Source organism: Adiantum capillus-veneris, chromosome 8 (genome assembly GCF_014529385.1).
Source record: "Adiantum capillus-veneris isolate H3 chromosome 8, ASM1452938v2, whole genome shotgun sequence".
In the NCBI taxonomy this organism is placed as follows: domain Eukaryota; kingdom Viridiplantae; phylum Streptophyta; class Polypodiopsida; order Polypodiales; family Pteridaceae; genus Adiantum; species Adiantum capillus-veneris.
This window is the reverse complement of record NC_140938.1, coordinates 131,919,416-131,939,472: the sequence shown is the minus strand read 5'-3', so window position 1 is coordinate 131,939,472 and position 20,057 is coordinate 131,919,416. Positions and strand designations below refer to the sequence as shown.

The 20,057-nt window shown below is 45.4% G+C and overlaps 1 protein-coding gene across 3 annotated transcripts in view; it reads right to left on the bottom strand.

The window, feature by feature from the left end:
* Positions 1 to 19,833, bottom strand: part of LOC147452974 (thylakoid lumenal protein (Mog1/PsbP/DUF1795-like photosystem II reaction center PsbP family protein)) — a 62,879-nt gene extending 43,046 nt beyond the window's left edge. Inside the window, exon 1 of one of the 3 annotated variants that reach the window (XM_086518523.1) lies at positions 19,489 to 19,833. In XM_086518523.1, coding sequence (XP_086374649.1) covers positions 19,489 to 19,780 — 292 coding nt within the window. In that variant the 5' untranslated portion in view covers positions 19,781 to 19,833. The remainder of the gene's footprint in view (positions 1 to 19,488) is intronic. The other 2 variants (XM_086518525.1, XM_086518524.1) reach the window with 2 other exon arrangements.
* Positions 19,834 to 20,057: the final 224 nt, after the last annotated feature.

The following is a 20,057-nucleotide window of genomic DNA, read 5'->3' as shown; positions in this document are numbered from 1 at the left end:
ATGTGCTGTGAACTCCAAACCACGGGTTCAAACACCGGTAACTTGAACTCCAACACAAGGGTCCAAATTATTTATAGGGAGCACTGCTTGCCCCCCTCTACCAATCACAAGCCTCTCTCTAGCTGAAGCTAGTGGCGGCAAATGCTTCTTGACTAGAAATTTGGCGCCGTGGCCACTGTGGTCGCCACCACGTGTGCCATGCCAATCTCCTCTATCAAATCTTTATCACCAAAATCTTTGTCTAGCTTCCCTTTGCCTTTGTCTCTTTGTGTGTTCCTGCTTTTGTCTTTGGCTTCAAACTCCCGCGCCAAACAAAGTGTCGTGTCACATTTATAACAACGGTGTCGTGCAGCTCCGCTACCATGAAGAGAAAAAGAGCAGAGAAATGCAAGTTAAGCTTCTTTGAAGCCTACACATTTAGTGAGTAGTGATCGGGGCTTGTTAACAGGCCAAGCTTAATGATTAATGTATGCCAGATGCGGCTTAAAAAGGGCCAACAGATGCCTTAATGATGCCAAAAATGAGTATGCATGAAGTGAGCACAGATGGAAGATTATGATCTAGAACTGCAGTGCTTGAAGTGCTCTATCAGCCTGTCTTTACAGCTCGTCGATAGGAGCTACGGTGAAGAAGTTATGGCAGTTTAAAGTTTAAGTCGATTGCAGATCCGTACCGGATTGGGCAACTGCAGAGCTGAGGTGACAGAATTGAAATGAATGCACGGGCCTGAAGAGCTCACTTTGTAGAGCGCGTCAGTCTTTTTAGATCAGCGATTGGAGTTCCGGTTGCCAAGTTATTGGCCGATAAAGATTCACCGGGGGCCGGTTCCGTAGCAGCCTAGTCCGCTCGATCGGTGTGCCATTTTGGAATTTTGAGCAGCAGCCAAGGGTTTGAACGCAGTAGAATAAGTGCTCGAGGTAACAGTGCTTTGGTTGAGATGTATGCTGGATGTGATGCACTTCAGAGAGCACAATAAATGCTTAAGTGGAATCTCTTTTAAGGTCGTCTCTTGATACGGGCAACAGATTTCATGATGAGGTTGCTCGACGGGGGCTACTGAAGAAAGATGATATGCTTGGCATTGCTACGGCCGATATGTATGCCAAATGTTTCCCTTTAAATGGTGCCCAAGGGCCATAAGCTATGGCCGACCTCAAAGCGGCATGGCCGCCCACTCAAATAAATTGGCCGCCCAAAGTCAATTAATCTAATGGTCGCTCGAGAGCAAGGTGGCCGCCCAATAACAGAAGTTGTCTTGCTTGGTGTTGCTTGGTCGATAATGTATGCAATGTGATGCCTTACAAAGGCCGCCTGCCCAAAAGCCATTGGCCGCCCAAAATTTACCCTAAAAAAGGGGTTGCCCACCCAATTGAATTAAAGTGGCTGCCCAGTGGGGAAAAAGGGAGGCAAGTGAAAAAGCAAAGGAGGAGATCGATAGCATGCAGGGAAAGGCGACGAGCAGCAGGGAAAGAGGCTCGCGCTGGCGAAACCGAACCTGGGTTCCTTCTCGCACTCTAAGGGATGGCCGCAAAATCCAAGCCACTTCACAAACTTCTTCAAGGCTCCTGCAAGCCACCTTCCCAAAGCCGGTCTCGAGTTAAATGCCCTTCGCGAACCTCTACCACGCCTCCCAAAGCCCGTCAGATGAGAACAAGGTCCCTTCAATGCCCTTTTCAATGGTTCACCTTTCACAACGTTTAAAAACTCTGGCAATTTGTCTTCATAGGTGTAACAACAAGAGAGGGAAAAGGGGGGCATCGTTGGCACCTGCAACAGTGTTTTAAAACGTTGTCTACGCATAGGTATGATGAGTGACGCCGTCATCAGGATTCTGCTTGAGCAACGTTTTAAAACGCAAAGGGGGGGGGGAGTTATTCGCCTAATGGTCCACAGCAACTTGCCTTCGTAGTAGGGGCCGAGGGCGGTGCGGCACCGGCAAGGGCTTTGCTGCTAGTGTGTCAAAACGTGCTGAAAATCACCAAAGCGTCCCCCATCACAATTACTACCCTGTAGTGTTTTGAAACGCTAACGTTGGGTTGCCAACAACAAGGACAGTAGGGAAAGGGGGATAAGTGGCACCGGCAAGGAGATTTTCCACCAGCATTTTAGAACGCAGTTTGCAGAGGAAAGGGATGGCGCTGCTGGTTAAGGGAGAGATCTTTACAACTTCTCCACGGTCCAATACTCCACCAAGGCTTTGATACCATGTCAAAGTCGACGATGCGGAAGCGTAGAGACCAAGGGGAGAATGCGCGCGAGAGAGAGAGAGAGAGAGAGAGAGAGAGAGAGAGAGAGAGAGAGAGAGAGAGAGAGAGAGAGAGAGAGAGAGTCTCCTGAACCAACCCACTGAATAACCGATGCATATACAATGGGGGCAATGGGTTACATATATACCCACCTAAGTAACTACGAAGTGGACATAGATGTCCTATCCAAACTTTGATAAATAGGTGAAATAAATACCTAAAAGCCAAAATAAATATTGGGATCACATTGGGCAATTCACTTGAGATGCCATAACTTTAACAGAGGCTAGGGTTTTCTGCAGGGAAAATTAGATATACCTAGATGAATCCAGGATAAGCCCAGATTTACCCTTAAAGGAAAGTGCAAGGTATAGATCCGATTGGTTATCCACCTCAACTTTAAAAACCGGTACACCTTAAATATGCCAATTATGCTACTTTTTTGTGAGTTAGGATAAGGTTAAAGATTAGAGTTGCGATTGTTTGATTGGAGGCGAGGCTACAAGAAAGGGGGAAAGAGATTAGAGTTTTGAGCTGTACTTGGAAGCTTTTCGGTGATTGAATTTTGTTTGCTAATAAAATGGTGTTGTTGTTGAGTCTCTTGGTTTGCTTGGTTTACAAGTGCTCGTAATTCCAAGCCCCGGCTCCAAAAATCATATCGTTGAGTTGAAAGAAGTGAGACCATTTTGTGTGTTTAGCTGAGGTTTTTTTATTAGGGAATGTATTTTCCAAACAACAAGGAGGCTCACCTATAAAGGTGCCCCACTTTTGCTTCTCTTGTTAGTTTAGGGGCGTAAGTACTCTCGGTTACTACCTTCGTAGTTCGATATAAAGATATGGCTCAATATATTCCAAAGTTTCATGGGCTCCCTCAAGAGGAAGCTTATGCCTTATTGGAGGGATTGGAGGTGGACTGCTTGCTGCATGGTATACAGAATCCAGCAATAGTGCTAGGTTTGTTGGGCTACAGTTTGCAAGATGAAGCAAGGACATGGCTATGAGCATTTGAAGCCCAAAAACCACCTACAGTTCTCGATTACAATATGGTCAAGCACGCTTTTTTTAACCAATACAAGAATGTTGAAGAACCCTATGTAGTATGGCATGAAACTCTTAAGCATGTAAAATAGGACAATAAAAACGTGCACGACTACCTATGAGGTCTCTTTCCCCCAATTCACCCTGCTGCCAGAAACTTATATTGACCTCTTTATAAAACTAGACTCATTGGGATAAGTTAAAAACACCCCACCCATCTATTTTATCTCCCACTTTGAGAATAACTGGCCTTGTTCACACCTTGCCCTCTCTCCTTGGAAATAATGCCTGAGCTTGGCCTTGGGTATTCACCCCTCACCACTTATGCCTGAGCATGAACCAAGTGACCACTTTGGTGGATCCTTAAATTTATTAAATTCTCCATCTTCTAACGATTGGGGGTGCACAAAGAGAGAGAGAGAGAGAGAGAGAGAGAGAGAGAGAGAGAGAGTGTGTGTGCTTTTGTGTAGATGGAGAAAAGTCACCAAAAGAGCAAAAAAACGAGGTATAGAGAGAGGGCTGATTTGGGCATCCCCATCTGGAAAAGCATGGTGCCTCTAAAAATAGGTCAAAGGTAGCTTTTTCTGCTTTTTATCAATTGTCCTGCAAAAACTCACTCAAGGGTTATCTGATGCACTTATGCTCACATGTAAAATGTCCTAGCGCCCCGGATGCAATCTCATGCACTAATGCAGTGCTGTCACACACTCCTTACAGAAAAGCATATGCTTTTCTTGAAAGCAACCATATTTCCTCAAAGCTACTAAGAACCCATCTTCATTCAAGAGCTTGCCTCTTGTGCAAAACTCAATTCAGAATCTACTTAGACTATGGAATATTCCCTGCTTGGTGCTCCCATCAACCACCATGTGACGGGCCGGGAATACATATTTCTCATCACTTAGTCTCTCAGTCACCAAGCGTACGTGTTGGAATTAGGGTTGCAGAGAAACACACGCAGCTTGGAGAAGACGAAGGAAGCTCAAGGCACACAATAGAGAGTGTGTTACTTAGTGTGCAATGGAAAGATAGATAGCCCTAGAGTGATGGGCGTATATATAATGCACGGGGGAAGAAACCTCCTAAAGAGGGAAAAAATGCCCCGGCGGTCCCAGTGTGTTCACACACATCACTACCACATGTATATGGTAACAAATCCCCCCCGGAGTGATGCGGTGAACGAGAGTTGGCACATGAGTAAAGGGAAGTGCCATGCCCTAAGGACATGATTAGTCCACAAAGGGGAGTAAGCCCAAAGCTTTGCGGAAAGCTTCAAGCTTCTCACGAGACAATGCCTTTGTGAAAAGATTTGCAAGGTTGTCCTGTGTTGGCACATAAGCCAAGCTGATCTCTCCTGCTGAGAGCCTCTCCTGACATAGTGGTAATGCACCTCAATGTGCTTTGTGCGAGCATGAAAAACCGGGTTCCTCGCAACTCCCAATGCGCTCTGACTGTCAGTGTAGATAGTGTTGGCAGTATCGTGTTCAACACCCAAATAAACCATAAGGTGTCTGAGCCATACACACTCAACCGTAGGTGTGAAGACTGCCCTGTACTCAGCCTCACAACTTGAAGTGGCCACAGTAGGTTGCTTCTTGCTCAACCATGATATACATGAACTACCAAGCATGAAACAAAAACCACTTGTGGACACTCTCGTGTCAAAACAACCAGCACAATCTGAGTCCGAAAAAGCATGTAAGTTTGGCGGCAATGATCCTCCCTTGGGATAAAACAAGCCAAGATGTAAAGTGCCACTAAGGTAGCCTGCCAATGCTTAGACCCTGGGCTATGCATAAATCTGCTGACCTGTGAGACTGCAAACTGAATATCTGGCCTCATGTTGCATACATAAATGAGGCAGCCAACAGCAGTTTGGTACAGAGTGACATCAGCAGGATCGCCAGCATCATGTAGACTCAACTTCAAACCTGTTTCCATGGGAGTGGTAATAGGTTTGCAATCCTCAAGTCCAAACTTACATAGCAATGTCTCTATGTAACTTTTCTAACACAAGGCAATACCACCATCACACTGCTTAAACTGTATACCCAAGTAATGATGCAACAGCCCCAAATCTTTCATCTTGACAGTAGCATTCAAAACAGCCTTAAATCCAGCAATATGTCTCTCATTTGGTCCAATGATCAGCAAATCATCAACATAAAGAACCACAATGAGAAGTACATCACCCTCACGCTTTACATACAATGTGCTTTCTGTTGGACTATTACGAAAGCCTTGTTTGACCAAATGAGTGTCAGCTTTCTCATACCAAGCACGAGGAGATTGCTTCAACCCATACAAAGCCTTGTTACATTTGCACATTTTGTCCTCTTGTCCTTTTATGAGAAAACTGCGAGGCTGCGTTACATAAACATCCTCAAATATGTCACCATTCAAGAAAGTAGTAACAATGTCTGACTGATATCCCAACCAAAATGAGCTGCCAATGCACATAGAAAACGTACAGTAGTCATACGACAAGTGGGAGCAAAAGTCTCTTCATAATCTATGCCTTTTTGCTGTGCATAACCTTTTGCAACAAGTCGAGCCTTATGGCGATCTATCTCACTATCCGGCTTTTTCAACTTGTAAACCCACTTCGTACCAATGGTCTTTTTGCCAAGAGGCAAATCACATAAAGTCCATGTGTCATTTTCTATAAGTGCATCATATTCTGATTGCATGGCAGCCATCCAATTTTCTGAATTCTGCGCTTCATCAAAAGACAGAGGCTCCTCAACATCATGTAAGCTAGACACAGCCAAAGCATAACAATCTGATGCATAAGATGCATGGCGAGAGCCTGAACGAGTATGACTAGACAAAGGTGCATCCAATTTACTGTCACGCAAAGTGTGCACCAGTCATTTTGGCATACCTCTAGCCTGCTTATTTTCAGCCCTTTCCTCATCAAGTACATCATGCACATCTGCATCAGTAATAGGCTGATCTAAAACATTTTCAGAAACCCCCATAGGCTATACATTTGTCTCATTGGAACTTACATTCGTATTTCCACCACTCAAAAGAGGCAACAAAGTGTCATAAATGTCCTGTGAGCTTACATTACTGTCTCTAGTACATGACAGCAAGGGTTGAACAGAATCTTCCACAAACACTACATCCCGAGAAACCAGAATACATTTTGTTTGCGGATGATACAACCTGTAACCTTTGCTTTCACCACTATAACCAACAAAAATACATTTGACAGCCTTATCATCCAATTTTCTGCGCTGCACTTGTGGCACCAAAGCATATGCCAAACAGCCAAAAACACGCATGTGCTCAATAGAAGGCTTTCTATCATGCCATGCTTCATATGGAGTAATAGATTGCAAAGCTTTCGTAGGACACCTGTTAAGTACATAAGTGGCACACATGATGGCCTTAAGCCAAAAAGAATGCGGCAAAGCTTGACTTTAGACCATACATCGTGCCATTTCCGTCAGTGACCTGTTTTTCCTCTCAGCAACACCATTTTGCTGAGGTGTATAAGGCACTGTACATTGGTGTTTTATCCCACGACTAGCCAGAAATGCATTAAATTCATCAGACATATACTCCCCCCTCGATCGGAACGGAGGGTGCCCATAGTACATTTCGAGACATTTTCAGCCATAGCCAGAAATTGTTTGAAGCACATAAAAACTTCAGACTTCGCTTTAAGCGGAAATACCCATGCATGCCTGGAGTAATCATCAATGAAAGTCACGAAGTACAGGTAATTGCCCAAGGACGGAGTTTGCATGGGTCCACAAACATCACTATGCACAAGCTGCAACCTACATGTGGCCCGAACTGAACCATCCTTTGGAAATTTAGAACGCTGCATCTTACCCAAAATACAGCCTTCACAAACATGTTTGACAGGTACTTCAAGAGGCGGCAAAGAAGCAACCATATCAGATTTCTGCAAACGCAGCAAACTGGCAAAATTCAGATGACCAAAACGTGCATGCCAAAGTTTTGCATCTGAAATAGCCCTTGAATCTGCAACAACATTTGCAAAATTTTGTCCACACTTGTCATACAAAGTGAGCTTATACAGCCCACGGCACAAAAGCCTAGATGCAACAATTTCATCACCAAAACTGAGATCATGAACTGTACATCTGTCATCCACAAATTTGACTACAAGTCCAAGTCTAGCAAGTGCGGATGCAGACAAGAGATTCTTCTTGATCCCAGGTACATAAAGTGGATCAACAAGTGTGAAGGAACTGCCATTAGTAGCAGTGAGCACAATCTTTCCAACTCCCTGAACTGGATAAGAGGCGTTGGCACAAGTGACTGAATTTCCATGAGGGATAGACTCGAGAGAGGTAAACAATTCACGATGTGAGGTAATGTGCTTTGTAGCACCACTGTCGAAATACCACACGTGAATCTGCAGCAACTGACAAGCATGCATCATGGACAGCAGGATTGTAAGTGCACTCTGCGCTAAAAGCCCATTCTGCATCAACATCAACATTACAGTCACCTTTCACAGAAGACTCAACAATGGCTGCATTTGTAGTGGAACCAGCATTTGCAATGGAACCACCCTCTTTCTTCTTAGCCTCTTTGGCCTTCAACTTAGGACACGACTTGATCAAGTGATCATTGGATTTACAATAATGGCAACGCATCTTCTTTTTGCCCTTATCACCAGAATTTCCAAACGAATTGTTGCCAGCAGAAGCATTAGGAACAAAATTTTTGCCACTCGCAGCAAAACCATAAGAAGTGGCTGCATTGATGTTACCACCCTTTCTTTGAGAAGCAATAAAAGCATGTTCAACTGCACGCTGCCTAGTCCTGTTTTTTCTGGAAAGTGACTCTTGCAACAGCAATGTGCATAATACATCAAACTTGACAACTTCTGGATTTCCTTGGGTCATAAGTCTCCAAGTATTAGCAAAAGTCTGGTAAGAATCTGGTAAGGCATCAAGAACAGTTTGCACAAGGGAACTGTCTGAAATAACTTCACATGCAGAAATAAGTTGCTCATTGATATCCTTGACACTAGCAAGGAAAGTGTCCATATCATCTTCCTCATGCATAATCTTCGACTCCAACTCTTTACGCACCAAAGCAATTTTAGCCTCATTGCGGCTTGCATAAAGACCTGCTAGAATATCCCAAGCCTGTTTGCAGATTTTGCTGAACGGATGTGAGGAACAATGGTGCACTTCACAGACAACGCAATCAATGCATGAGCCTGCACATCCTTAACATCCCAACGAGCTTGTTCTATCGTAGGCAAAACAACTCTAACAGCAGCAATCCTTGCAGCAAGACCTACAACATCCTCAACATCGCCTACATCTTCAGAACCAGGACGTACATCAATGCCCTGCACAATGTTCCAAACACCCTTTGACACCAGAACATGTTGCATCATATAAGCCCACATAGGGTAGTTGTCCCCATCCAACCTGTCCTCAGCAACAAACATCTTGAACACATCTGTGTTGTTGTAGTCAGCCATGGTAAATGCTGCACCTGATGTGAAAACTGCCCGAAAATAGGAGAAACGAAGCGGGAACAACCTGTGCTATATAGCACAAACCGTAGAAGACTATAAGGCACTTGTTATGCAGAAAACGGCACTGACAAAAATTCTGCACAAAATGACGAAATAGCCTGTGCAGTACTGCCTGTAGTGGAAACCGAGGCCGAAATGAAGCCGACCTGCGAACGCTTGCCAAAGCTCACTGAAATCGGAGAAAGTGCGCAGGCGAGCAGGCGTGTGCTGGAGCAGCTGGTACTAAGCCCGGGAGGACGTGACCTACTCTGATACCAATTGTTGGAATTAGGGTTAGAGAGAAACACACACAGCTTGGAGAAGACGAAGGAAGCTCAAGGCACACAATAGAGAGTGTGTTACTTAGTGTGCAATGGAAAGATAGATAGCCCTAGAGTGATGGGCGTATATATAATGCACCGGGGAAAAAACCTCCTAAAGAGGGAAAAAATGCCCCGGCGGTCCTAGTGTGTTCACACACATCACTACCACATGTATATGGTAACAGTACGGAACAACTCCTTAGCAATCCTCTATCACCCATCCTATGATGCATCAAAGATGTCCATTTCCAATGGTCGAATACTTCTCCTCGATATTCAAGTCACCCATCCAAATTGACAAATCAGAAGTAAATGTTCTTGGTGGCCCATCAGATATTCTCATTCTTAGGGCTCTCGTCATTCCTCTGGAAGGATTTCCATACTCAGATGTCTCAAGAAAGATTCTCTCTATGATGCTCTATTATCTATATCATCCTTCCGATGACGCATCCAGAAAACCCTATCACTTATGGATCCAATTAATTATAATAATTCATTTAGAATTAACTTTCTTTAAGCTAGAGCTAATTTAGCAACACACTATGTTGAAGAAGGATCGCTTTGTGGACATGGTAGAGTTCAAATTCTTGTTCGATGGTGGCTCCAATTTCACCTACAAGCAACTTAGGGAGTCAGGGCTGCTTTGTGGCTGTGCTCGGTCGTATCCAAGGTAGACGTGCCTTTTCTCAGTAATGCACTGCATTGTGTTCCCACCCGGTAGGTTGGTATGAGGCGGGACCCTTGTTCCTAGGGTTGCCCGGGGTCAGAGTCTTAGAGTCTTTGGAGTGCCGCAGTTTTGCCACTAAATATGTGTCCTAGGTCACTTTTAGTTAGTTTACAAATTTATTAGCATTTAGGCCATAGTTACATGGAACGGCGGGTCAACGTTGGGAACAGGGACAAGGGTCGGAACGGCCAAAAAAAAAAAAGAGTTTTTTTGGCATTTTTTGACCTACACACATGCCACACACATAGAGCATCACTTTGACCACAAATTTACACTAAATAGACCAAAGAGCATGAGTCATATAGACGCAAATGTGCTAATAAAACATAGATAGATACAAAATGAAAAGTGCATGCCACAAGGTTCAAAAAGGACAAGCCTCAAGGATAACAAAAAGTGTAAAGGGCTAGGTAGAGGAGTAGACTCTAGACTCTAGAGTAATCAATGATCATCCAACTCCAGAAGTGCTTGCCTGCTGAATCTCCACATCATCGTCGTAGTCGATGTCGTCAGTGACATGTGAGGCCTCGCGAGGCTCGCAGTCTTCCTCTAGCTCCTCCAAAAGTGTCTCGGCCATAGATGGATTCTCTTGTGCCATCTCCCACTCGGTGAAGGGATATGCCTTGTGTGTGACGCTCTTGGAAAGCATGCGCAAGTTAGCGCTCACAAACACCAAATCATTGGCCCTCTGGACCTCAAAACGATTCCTCTTCTTAGAGGCAATGTAGCTGTACACACTCCATAGTTGCTCCAAGCAACTAGTCGTACATGCTTGGCTAAGGACACGAACAGCCAAGCGCTACAAATGTGGGCCATCTCCTCCATAGTCCTCCCACCGCAAAACTGAGCCAATCTTGCTGCGATTAACCTGTGCATCTACACATCCATAGGAGCCCTTCTTTTGCCTATAGTTGAGTAGCTCATCTCTAATCTTGCGCCTAATGTCAATGCTAGGCTCAAGGCGCTCCAATGCAAGCCGCCATCCTTTGCTCACCTCCTTGTCAGTCTCTTAACGCCTTCCCTGAAACTCGGGGTCAAGCACATAAGCCGCCGCATGAAGTGGAGAGTAGTATCCATTCCACCTGGACTCACACAAGCCACGAATCTCCGCATACTGAATAGGGTCAGACACAGGCTTCTCAAGTGTCTCTATCATCGGCTTCGTAGACTTTGCCGATGCATGGATGCAAGCTATCCACAACTCGAAGTAGGTGTAGAATGGGCTTGGTGACCATGGTGTCAAGAGTCTTCACCTCCTCCCACCAAGCGGCGTCGTCGGCCCATTCTCGGCATTTCAACCCTGTTGTTGCTGATGTAGACTCCGGCATGGCATGAAACTCATCAACGAGAAAGAGGCCCCTTAACTTTTAAGGCTCCGCCACATGTAGACAAGCGGCCTAGCATAAGCCAATTGAATGCAAATCTTGTCTCTAAATATTTAACCAAGGACAAGTGGCTCCTCTTTGAGAACTCGTGGCGCACTTTTTGATGGTTGAACACAAAGGACACAATTTGATTGGTGTCACTAATGGTGGGTGAAATCCATGAAAAGCTCCCCATGTCCTTGAGGAGGTTGTTGAGGCAATGCGCCATGCAAAATGTGACATGGATAGTGGGATACATTCCCTCAATGATAGCCTCGACTGCTCTATTTGACGCCTCTTTATATGCAACCATACAAAGGACATTCTCCGGGGCGATGATCTCCATGGTGCTTGTCCACTCTGTAGCAAGCATCTCCGCGGCCTTTCCACCATCGGATGCATCATGTGACTCCACAAAATACATCCCCCCGAGAGTAGGCCACCACTTCGTGGATGGACCGCTTGCGGGTGTCGCTCCATCCATCTACGAGGAGAGAGACGCCATTGGTCTCCCACAAATCCTTTGTTGCTTGGGCAAGCTTCTCTTTGTCAAGGAGGGTGATGCGAAGCCTCTCCGATGAAGGTGGCACATAAGAGGGGCCATATTCCCCTATTTTCGTAACCATGGTTCGAAAGTATGGAGACCTATCCACACCAAAAAGAGCAAGTTGTGTTAGTATGCTGACCCCATAATGAAATACAAAATGGGAGATTGCAATGTGCGTATGCCATAAGTCACAATGCACACTCACCGCGAAGCATGGAAGGCAATGTGGTCGTGGAAAAAGAATCGAGCAATTGACCTATCCGCCTCTTTCTTCAATTTAGGATTCCAATTTTCGTTGAGGGTGCTTTGGCGATGCGCAATGGAAGCCCCCGATGTGGATGCATTTGTCTTGAACGCTTGAGAGGTGGAGCAAAGGTTGGCTTGCCTTTGCTCTTGCGGTGTCGTTGTGGCGGAGGGATCAACGGCAACAAAACGGCCTTTCTTGGCCGCTTTCGCGACCTCATACACCGCAAGCTTCTCAAGAAGCTCCAACCTCTTCTCGAGTAATACGTGGGCAAAACTTCACCTCGTGGCTGGGTTCATGACAAAGATGGGCTCGCACTTTGTTTGCACCACCCGTTCTCTTGTACGCGCATAGCTTGCATGTCCATGGGCTTGCACCGCCACCTTGACCACGCCCAGTAGAGTCGACTTCATCCCACCACGACCATGTTTGCACGGCGGGCCTCCTTCAAGAAGAGCCGGCTTGAGAAGTGGAGTTCGCTTGAGATGACATGATGGTGGAGAGTCACGAGTGTAGGTGGAGAGAGAGTAGAGGAGAGCTTGAAAGTTGAGAGGATAGAGGAGGGAGAGAGTGGGTAGAGAGGAGACTCAAGGGTAGAGGTCCGAGCCTCGAGGAGAGGGTAGACCGTAGAGACGAAGCGTCGAAGGTAGAGAGGAGAGGCTTGAGAACTTGAGACATAGTGACCCAAAGGGTGGCTTTTATAGCCACTGGGTTGCTTCAAAGATCCAAAATATGGTTGTTGGGTTTGCAACTGGCTATTTGAAACAATCATATTTTAAAACTTAAAAAAAACTGACCGTTGACCAGCCGTCCGCCGTTTCCGGGACATTCCCTTGCGTTCCCACTTGGGCTCTTCGAATCCGTCCGTCCCAAGCTGTCCCCGTCCCGGTTTCGGCCGTCCCCCGCCCCTAGGCCCCGTCCCCTCCGTCCCATGTGACTATGATTTAGGCCATTTATCAAGATCGTGGGGTTTCTAAGTAGGTAGGGCAATTCTGGCAATTCCCTATTTAGACACCCCTCCCCCCCCCCCCCCCCTCTCTTGTACTTTTTGGCATGTTGTTTAGTGTTAAGAGTATCAGAATTTTGGGCACATTCTCTCTGCGTTTTTCCTCTTGTTAGCGTTTTCTGTGTGCGGCCTCTCTCTCTCTCTCTTTAGAGTTTTTCATCATCTCTCTCTCTCTCTCTCTCTCTCTCTCTCTCTCTCTCTCTCTCTCTCTCGTTTTTGCATAGCGCTCCCTCTCTAGTGTTTTTGCATACCGATCTCTCTTCCTCTTGCTAGAGCTCCCTCTCCTTGCCGTGTAGACGCCCTACACAAGGTATCATCGCCTGCATGTGGTTCCCGTGCCCGTATGGTGGGCAGTTTATGCTAGGAGCTTGAATACAAGGAGATCTATTGCAATAGATCTGAGATCCATTTGTTGCCCGGTCCCGAGAGGAGGTTTGCTCGTGGTTGCAGACTAGATCATCACTTGATTCACCCTTTTCTGTTGCACCTTTGACATGGTACTAGAGCCACGGCGTGCTCTCAAATAGGATTGGTGATCTGTGCGAGTTTTTGGTGCCATGACGAAAAGAGAGTTTTTCACAATTTTTCACTCATTTGTGGCTGAGTCTTGCTGTAGTGAGCAGATTTGAAGATTTCCTCTCTTCTACCTTGACCTAGCCTCGTCACATGCCCAAGTTCTCTCACACGATGGAGAGGAGTGATGATTCTGACATGAATTCGGTATGTGATGAACAAGGAGTGGGGAGGTTGGTCCCTGTTCTACTATGGCGTAGACGATCAACCAATCAAGATACCTACCCTCCCTACCATTCCCAGGGATCGGCAATTGAATGGTGAGAACTATGCCATTTGGGAAGCGACCATGATGGTGGTCTTCGACTCTTATGAGCTTGGAGGCTTTGTTTCAAGCAACTTTCAAAAGCCAAAGGACCTTGCGGGAGCGAAGTTATGGCAGTGCATCAATGCTCAAATCCAGTCTTTTATAATCGTCAACCCACATCTAATTGATAAAGGACGCAAAGTTGATTTGGGATCGGCTTTCTTTATTGTATGATCGAGTTTCTCCAATGAAGCGGATAGCCTTAGAGGTGCAGTTGAGAACCCTGGATGCGAAGAACTCATCCATGAGGGATCACATCAACAAAATGCAGGAGCTTCAGCAAGAGATACTTCATAAGGGAAAGCTTATCAGTTCAAAGAACATGGCCATCCAGCTTTTGGCCCAATTACCTCCTCAATATACCAATTTCTATTCTTCATTGATTACTAGTGGCCGCTGAATACCATTCCTTGGGATGAGATTGTTCCAATGGTGTTGGACCAGGAGGAGCGCTTCAATACAGGAAAGAAGTCACACTCTGAAGCCTTAATTGGTTCTTCCAACAACAACAAGAAGTAGAAGGGTAAGAAGAAAAGCAACAAAACAAAAAGAGTTATGCTGAAAAGGAAGCTTTGAAGGCGAATTGGCATTGCAATCATTGTGGGGAAAAGGGCCATTATTGGCGGAAGTATCCAAAGCCAATTGGAGATGCTTCGCCTTCTTCAGCTGTGGTGGTGCAGTCACCAACCTTTGTTCATTTGGAGATCCTACCCTCAGAGGACTCTCCAGGGACATGAGAGGTTAAGACGGCTCTTGTAGTTCGAGAGATGGTCATGATTGGATTTTGGATAGTGGTGCCTCATGGCACATGACACCTTCAAAGGATCTTTTGTCCAACATGCAACAACACTATGGTACTATTTTCATTGGCGACAAATCTGAAATTCCTATTCACAGCGAGGGATCAATGGAGTTGATTCCTGACAGTAGAGGGGGTATGCATACCTCCAAGGTACTTGATGCTCTAAATATAGGATATCATCTTATGTTTGTGCACGAGGTGTGCAAGCTAGGCATGGAAGTGATTTTTACAAAAGATGCGGTATCTATTCGCGATCGTGACTCCGATAAGGAGGTCAGAGGGGGTCAGTGGAGAACAGACTCTACAGGCTCCATGCTCTTTCCTTTAGTGATCATGATACCTATAGGTGAGCTTTGGCATTACAGATTTGGTCATTTGAACAATGATGCTCTTCAGCTTGCTTTTCGTGAGCAGATGCTTATATGCTTACCACATGTTGAGAGTCAGCATGGGAAACGCATTCCTTGCATTCGTGGGAAGCAACATCAAAGACTTGCTATGCGCTGAGCTATTGCCGTTTTGGGGTTGGTTCACACTGACCTTTGTGGACCTATGCTGACTCTTTTCCTTGGCAAAGCTCTCTATTTCATGTTGCTAGTGGACGATTTAAGCCGCTTTACTTGGGTATATTTTCTATAGTAGAAGCCCAAGGCATTTGGCCTTTCAAGAATGGTACGCTGTGGAGAAGGAGAGCAATAAAGTGTTGAAGACTATTCAATCGGACAAAGATGGGGAGTTTACCTCCAAAGCATTCATTCAGTTGCGGACAATTGCATCAAGTGAGAGTTTGTGAATACCGGAGCGCCTCCAGAGAATGGAACTGTGGAGCGGAAGAATAGGATAGTGGTTGAGATGGCACGGACTATGCTTGAGCATTGAAATCTACCAAAGTCTCTATGGGCGGAGGCAGTTGCGACGGCATTTCATACCATAGACCGATCTCCAACCTCTTCAATTCTAGGCAAGACCCCATTCAAGGCTTAGTTTTGTAGAAAGCCCGATGTCTCTCATTTTCGGATATTTGGAAGCAATGTATACGCCCATGTACCGAAGGAGCAAAGAGGGAAGTTTGACCCCACGTTTGTCAGCTAGAATACTTTTTCCAAAGGATATCGACTTTATGATCCCAAAAAGAAGGATGTTGTTCTCAACCGTGATCTCATCTTTGACGAGTTTCTTCCTTCAGAGGGGGTTTCCGCTCCCAAGTCTTCCATGACAACCCCAGATTTGCCGATACTTGGAGAACCAGATTATGATTTGCCTCTTGATGAACCCTCTTCTCCAACTCCTATCCCTCAGGCTACAGAGGAGGATGCACCCGTTGCAAATGATGCAAATGATAGTGGTTCTCACCATAGTGCAGAGTTAGAGCCCGATATACCAGTAGCTCCTCCCCCGAGGAGCAAGTCAGCTAAGTTACCGAAGTGGCTGTTGGAGATCTTGCGAGATACAGGCGACTTCAAATTTTCCACTAGATTGGCATGATGCCGGTACTACACAACAATCTCAACGACTTCAATTTGCTCAGGTAGATATGACTTTATTACATGTGAGCTATGCTTTGATGTCGACAGTGATCAAGGATAGAGATCCTCTGGCACTTAAGAAGGTGCTTTCACAACCGAAGTGGAAGTTGGCCATGCAGAAAGAACTTAATTCCATCAAGAAGAACAACACTTGGGAGTTGATTTCACGGCCTGCCAAGTGGAAGGTGATTGGTGTCAAATGGGTCTACAAGACCAAGTACAAATCTGATGGACAAGGCATGATTCGTTGCCAAGGGCTTCTCTCACAGGAAGGGTGTGGACTATGACAAGACCTTTGCATCGACTGCAAGGATGGCAACCATTCGGATAGTTTTTGCCCTTGCTACTTTTTCGGGTGGCCGGTTTTTCAAATGGATGTAGTTTTGGCTCAACGACGACTTAGAGGAGGAGGTGTATGTGGAGCAACCTCTACGGTTCGAGGATCCAAATTTCAGAGACATTGTTTATAGGTTTCTAAAGGCTCTCTATGGCTTGAAGCAAGCCCCTCGAGCGTGGTATTAGAAATAGATTGTTTCTTCCTACGACACTCCTTTCATCATTCTTTTGCAATTTACAGAGAGGGAGAATTGGTGACTCTTGTTATCCTCTATGTGGACGATCTTGTGATTATAGGTAGCCATGTTCAGCACATCCGTAGTACTATGGAGAGACCTAGCTAGGAGTTTGAGATGACAGATCTCTGTTTGCTCCACTACTTTCTTGGATTGGAGATATGGCAAGAAGAGGGGGGATCTTTCTCTCTCAGGAGCGCTATAACCCAAAGTTGTTGGAAGCATTTGGTATGACTAAGTGTAAATCTATCTACACCGCTATGGATCCCAATCAGAAGTTGTCACAGTATAACCCCTCAAATGTAGCAGATGCTACAAAGTATCGGAAACTAGTTGGTTCTCTTATTTGGGCTCTCAACACCCAGTTTGATGTCAGTTTCTTGGTAGGACTTCTCAGTTCTTTCATGCAGAGACCCGCCAAGTAACATTTGGACCAGGCTCTTCAAACTCTGCAATATTTAAAGGCGACCAAGCCATTAGGAATTCATCATGTGGCTTGAAGTATGAACTCCAAGATCATCCTACGAGGATTGAGTGATTCAAATTGGGGTGGAGATCCAGATGAACAATAGTTGACTACAAGTTACACCTTTTCTTTTGGCTGAGGAGCAATTGCATGGAGCAGCAAGAAACAGCCAACAATTGCCTTATCTTCCACAGAGGCAGAGTACACGGCTTTTTGCAGTGCTAGTAGATGTGAGTCAGTGTGGTTACGGAGGCTACTTTTGGAGATGGGCTTTTCCCAACAGATGACCATGATGTACTCTGACAACCAGAGTTTATAGCCATTGCGAGGAATCTGGTGTTCCATGCCCGGACCAAGCATATAGAGATACGGTACCATTTTGTTCGTGAGAGCACCAAGGATGGCTCTATTTGTCAGATAACATAAATAGAAATTACTCAGAAGAATAAGAAAATAGTCCATTTAGAAACATCCCTCTGGCTTCCAAACAGTTGTTCTCAATTGTAGTGCCTGTAAACTTGTAAATATCCTTCAAGAATCTGTCATGGCACAGTGGTGGCGGCCACAATGGCCACGACTCCAAATTTCTAGTCAATTGACGGTTGCCGCAACTAGCTTCAGCCAAGGAGAGGCTTGTGAGTGACAAAGGGGCAAAATGAAGCTCCCTACAAATAATTCGGACCCTTGTCTTGGAGTTCAAGTTATCGGTGTTTGAACCCGAGTCGGAGTTCAATGCATATGCATCTAGCAAGGAACTAATTAGACGTATCTAAAACACTATCGATGAGTGCACCCATCCATTGTTGTTAGCCAGATACAAAGTTCATCGTCTGGAAAGTCTGGATGTGATATGTTCAAAGTTCACGAATGGGGATTCTTGGATGCAGCGAGTTCTACAGTTCAACTTTCAGAAGGCAACCAATGCTCAAGATGGCCTTCTACTAAGGTAAAAAGTTGAGGGTAGCATAACCGAGGTGTATCCAGTATCCCGGGCAGTGCTCGAGTTTTCATGGTAGCTTCTTCATCGACTTGGTCTCACTATTTATGTCCACTATGAGCTGCAGAGAGGGTGTTAAAGTTATGGCATCTCAACTGAACTGCCCAATGTGATCCCAATATTTATTTTGACTTTAGGTATTTATTTTACTTATTTGTCAAACTCTGGGTAGGGCAATTTGCTAAAGCCTAAGGTGACTATATAAGTACACATAGCTCCCATTGTATGAATATCAATTCATTGCCAAGGTTGGTTGGTCTAGCTCTCTCTCTCTCTCTCTCTCTCTCTCTCTCTCTCTCTCTCTCTCTCTCGTATTCTCCCCATTGCTCTCCGCTTCCGCATCGTCGACTTTAACACTTCCCTGGTCGATTGCTACAAAATTGGACCGGACTCTTCACAAGAAACAAAGTTGACTCGTGTTGTGATATCACTGAAACTTGCTGGTAACTTGAGCAGGAGGGGAATCACTGCAACAACACCACAACTGAGCTAAAATCAACAGACTGAACATGAAATAACACTTGAGTAAGACACAAAATGGGGCGGAGTTCCCTCTCAAACTAATTGGTCCCTCAACTAGTACCCCTTATGGTATTTCTTTTTATATTGGTGAACAACCACGGTTATGATTGTTTCTTGATCCGATTCACATCAATCTGATCTGCTAATGGCGCCCTCTTCCCATTCCATGTGACTATGGTCGTTGGCCCCTCATACAGCACGTATGACCTCGGAACTACTCAAGTCAAGTGACAGCCCCCGCAGTTACAAAACCATGATGCAAACCAGACCTGAAAAAATATCGATCCACGTGTGCAAAAAATCGCAACCCGTTTACTTTTAGGTGGTCAAAACTGGCACAGCACACTTGCTCAGCATAAAATCATACATACAGCTTCCCAAACGAAATGTCCCATCATATCCTGGGATTTGTGCTTTTCTTTCATATGAAGAGGGAAGAGAAGGGGATCAAGAGCGGGGGGACACAATAGCCCTATTGCTGCTGCCTGATACAAAACACCTTGGGCCCATCCTGAGATTCATAAGTCTCACATCGTACCATAGCCACCAAATAAGATAGCTCTTGTTGATTTGCAGTAGCACCCATGGTAAGCTGTCTCAATCGGTAGCAATCAGAAAACGATGACCTCACGAGGACACACTTGATTCTATTTAACAGCTTAAAAATGGAGACATAGAAGATGCAAAAAGATGGTCTGATCAGTTGTTACCACTTTCATCAGGAGCAGAAAGTCCAGGTATGCGACCAGCGAGAAGTATTTGCTTGACGGCAAGAGCCTTTTCGGAGCTCAGAAGGATGGTAGAAAGAGCAGCAGCACCGGAAGATAGGAGGAGAGATCGCCTTCCGCTGCAACAATGAGGAGCGCCGTGCTCTTCTGCTGCCGCGACGATCTTGAGCTCCACTTTTGCAGTCGAAGGGACAGCGCCCGTGGTTGCTTCAAAGATTCGATGGGAAAAGTGCATCTGAGAGTGTAAGGCGACACCAGCAGAGAGCCCTGGCATGGCTACTACTCGCCACAAACCTCCCGCCCCGTGTCCTCCTTCGCGACAATATGATTGTTAGTCGTTTGTTTGAGCCGATAATTTTTAGTCCTTTGAAGTTTGGCTACTAACTAAACGCCACGTCACTCATATGATTGTTAGTCGTTTGTTTGAGCCGATAATTTTTAGTCCTTTGAAGTTTGGCTACTCATATGGCCAAAGTGGGAGTAGAATGAGCTATGGCACACAGGTGGCATCTAGATGTCCAGGCATAGTGGACCGTGTGATCTAGTGGGTC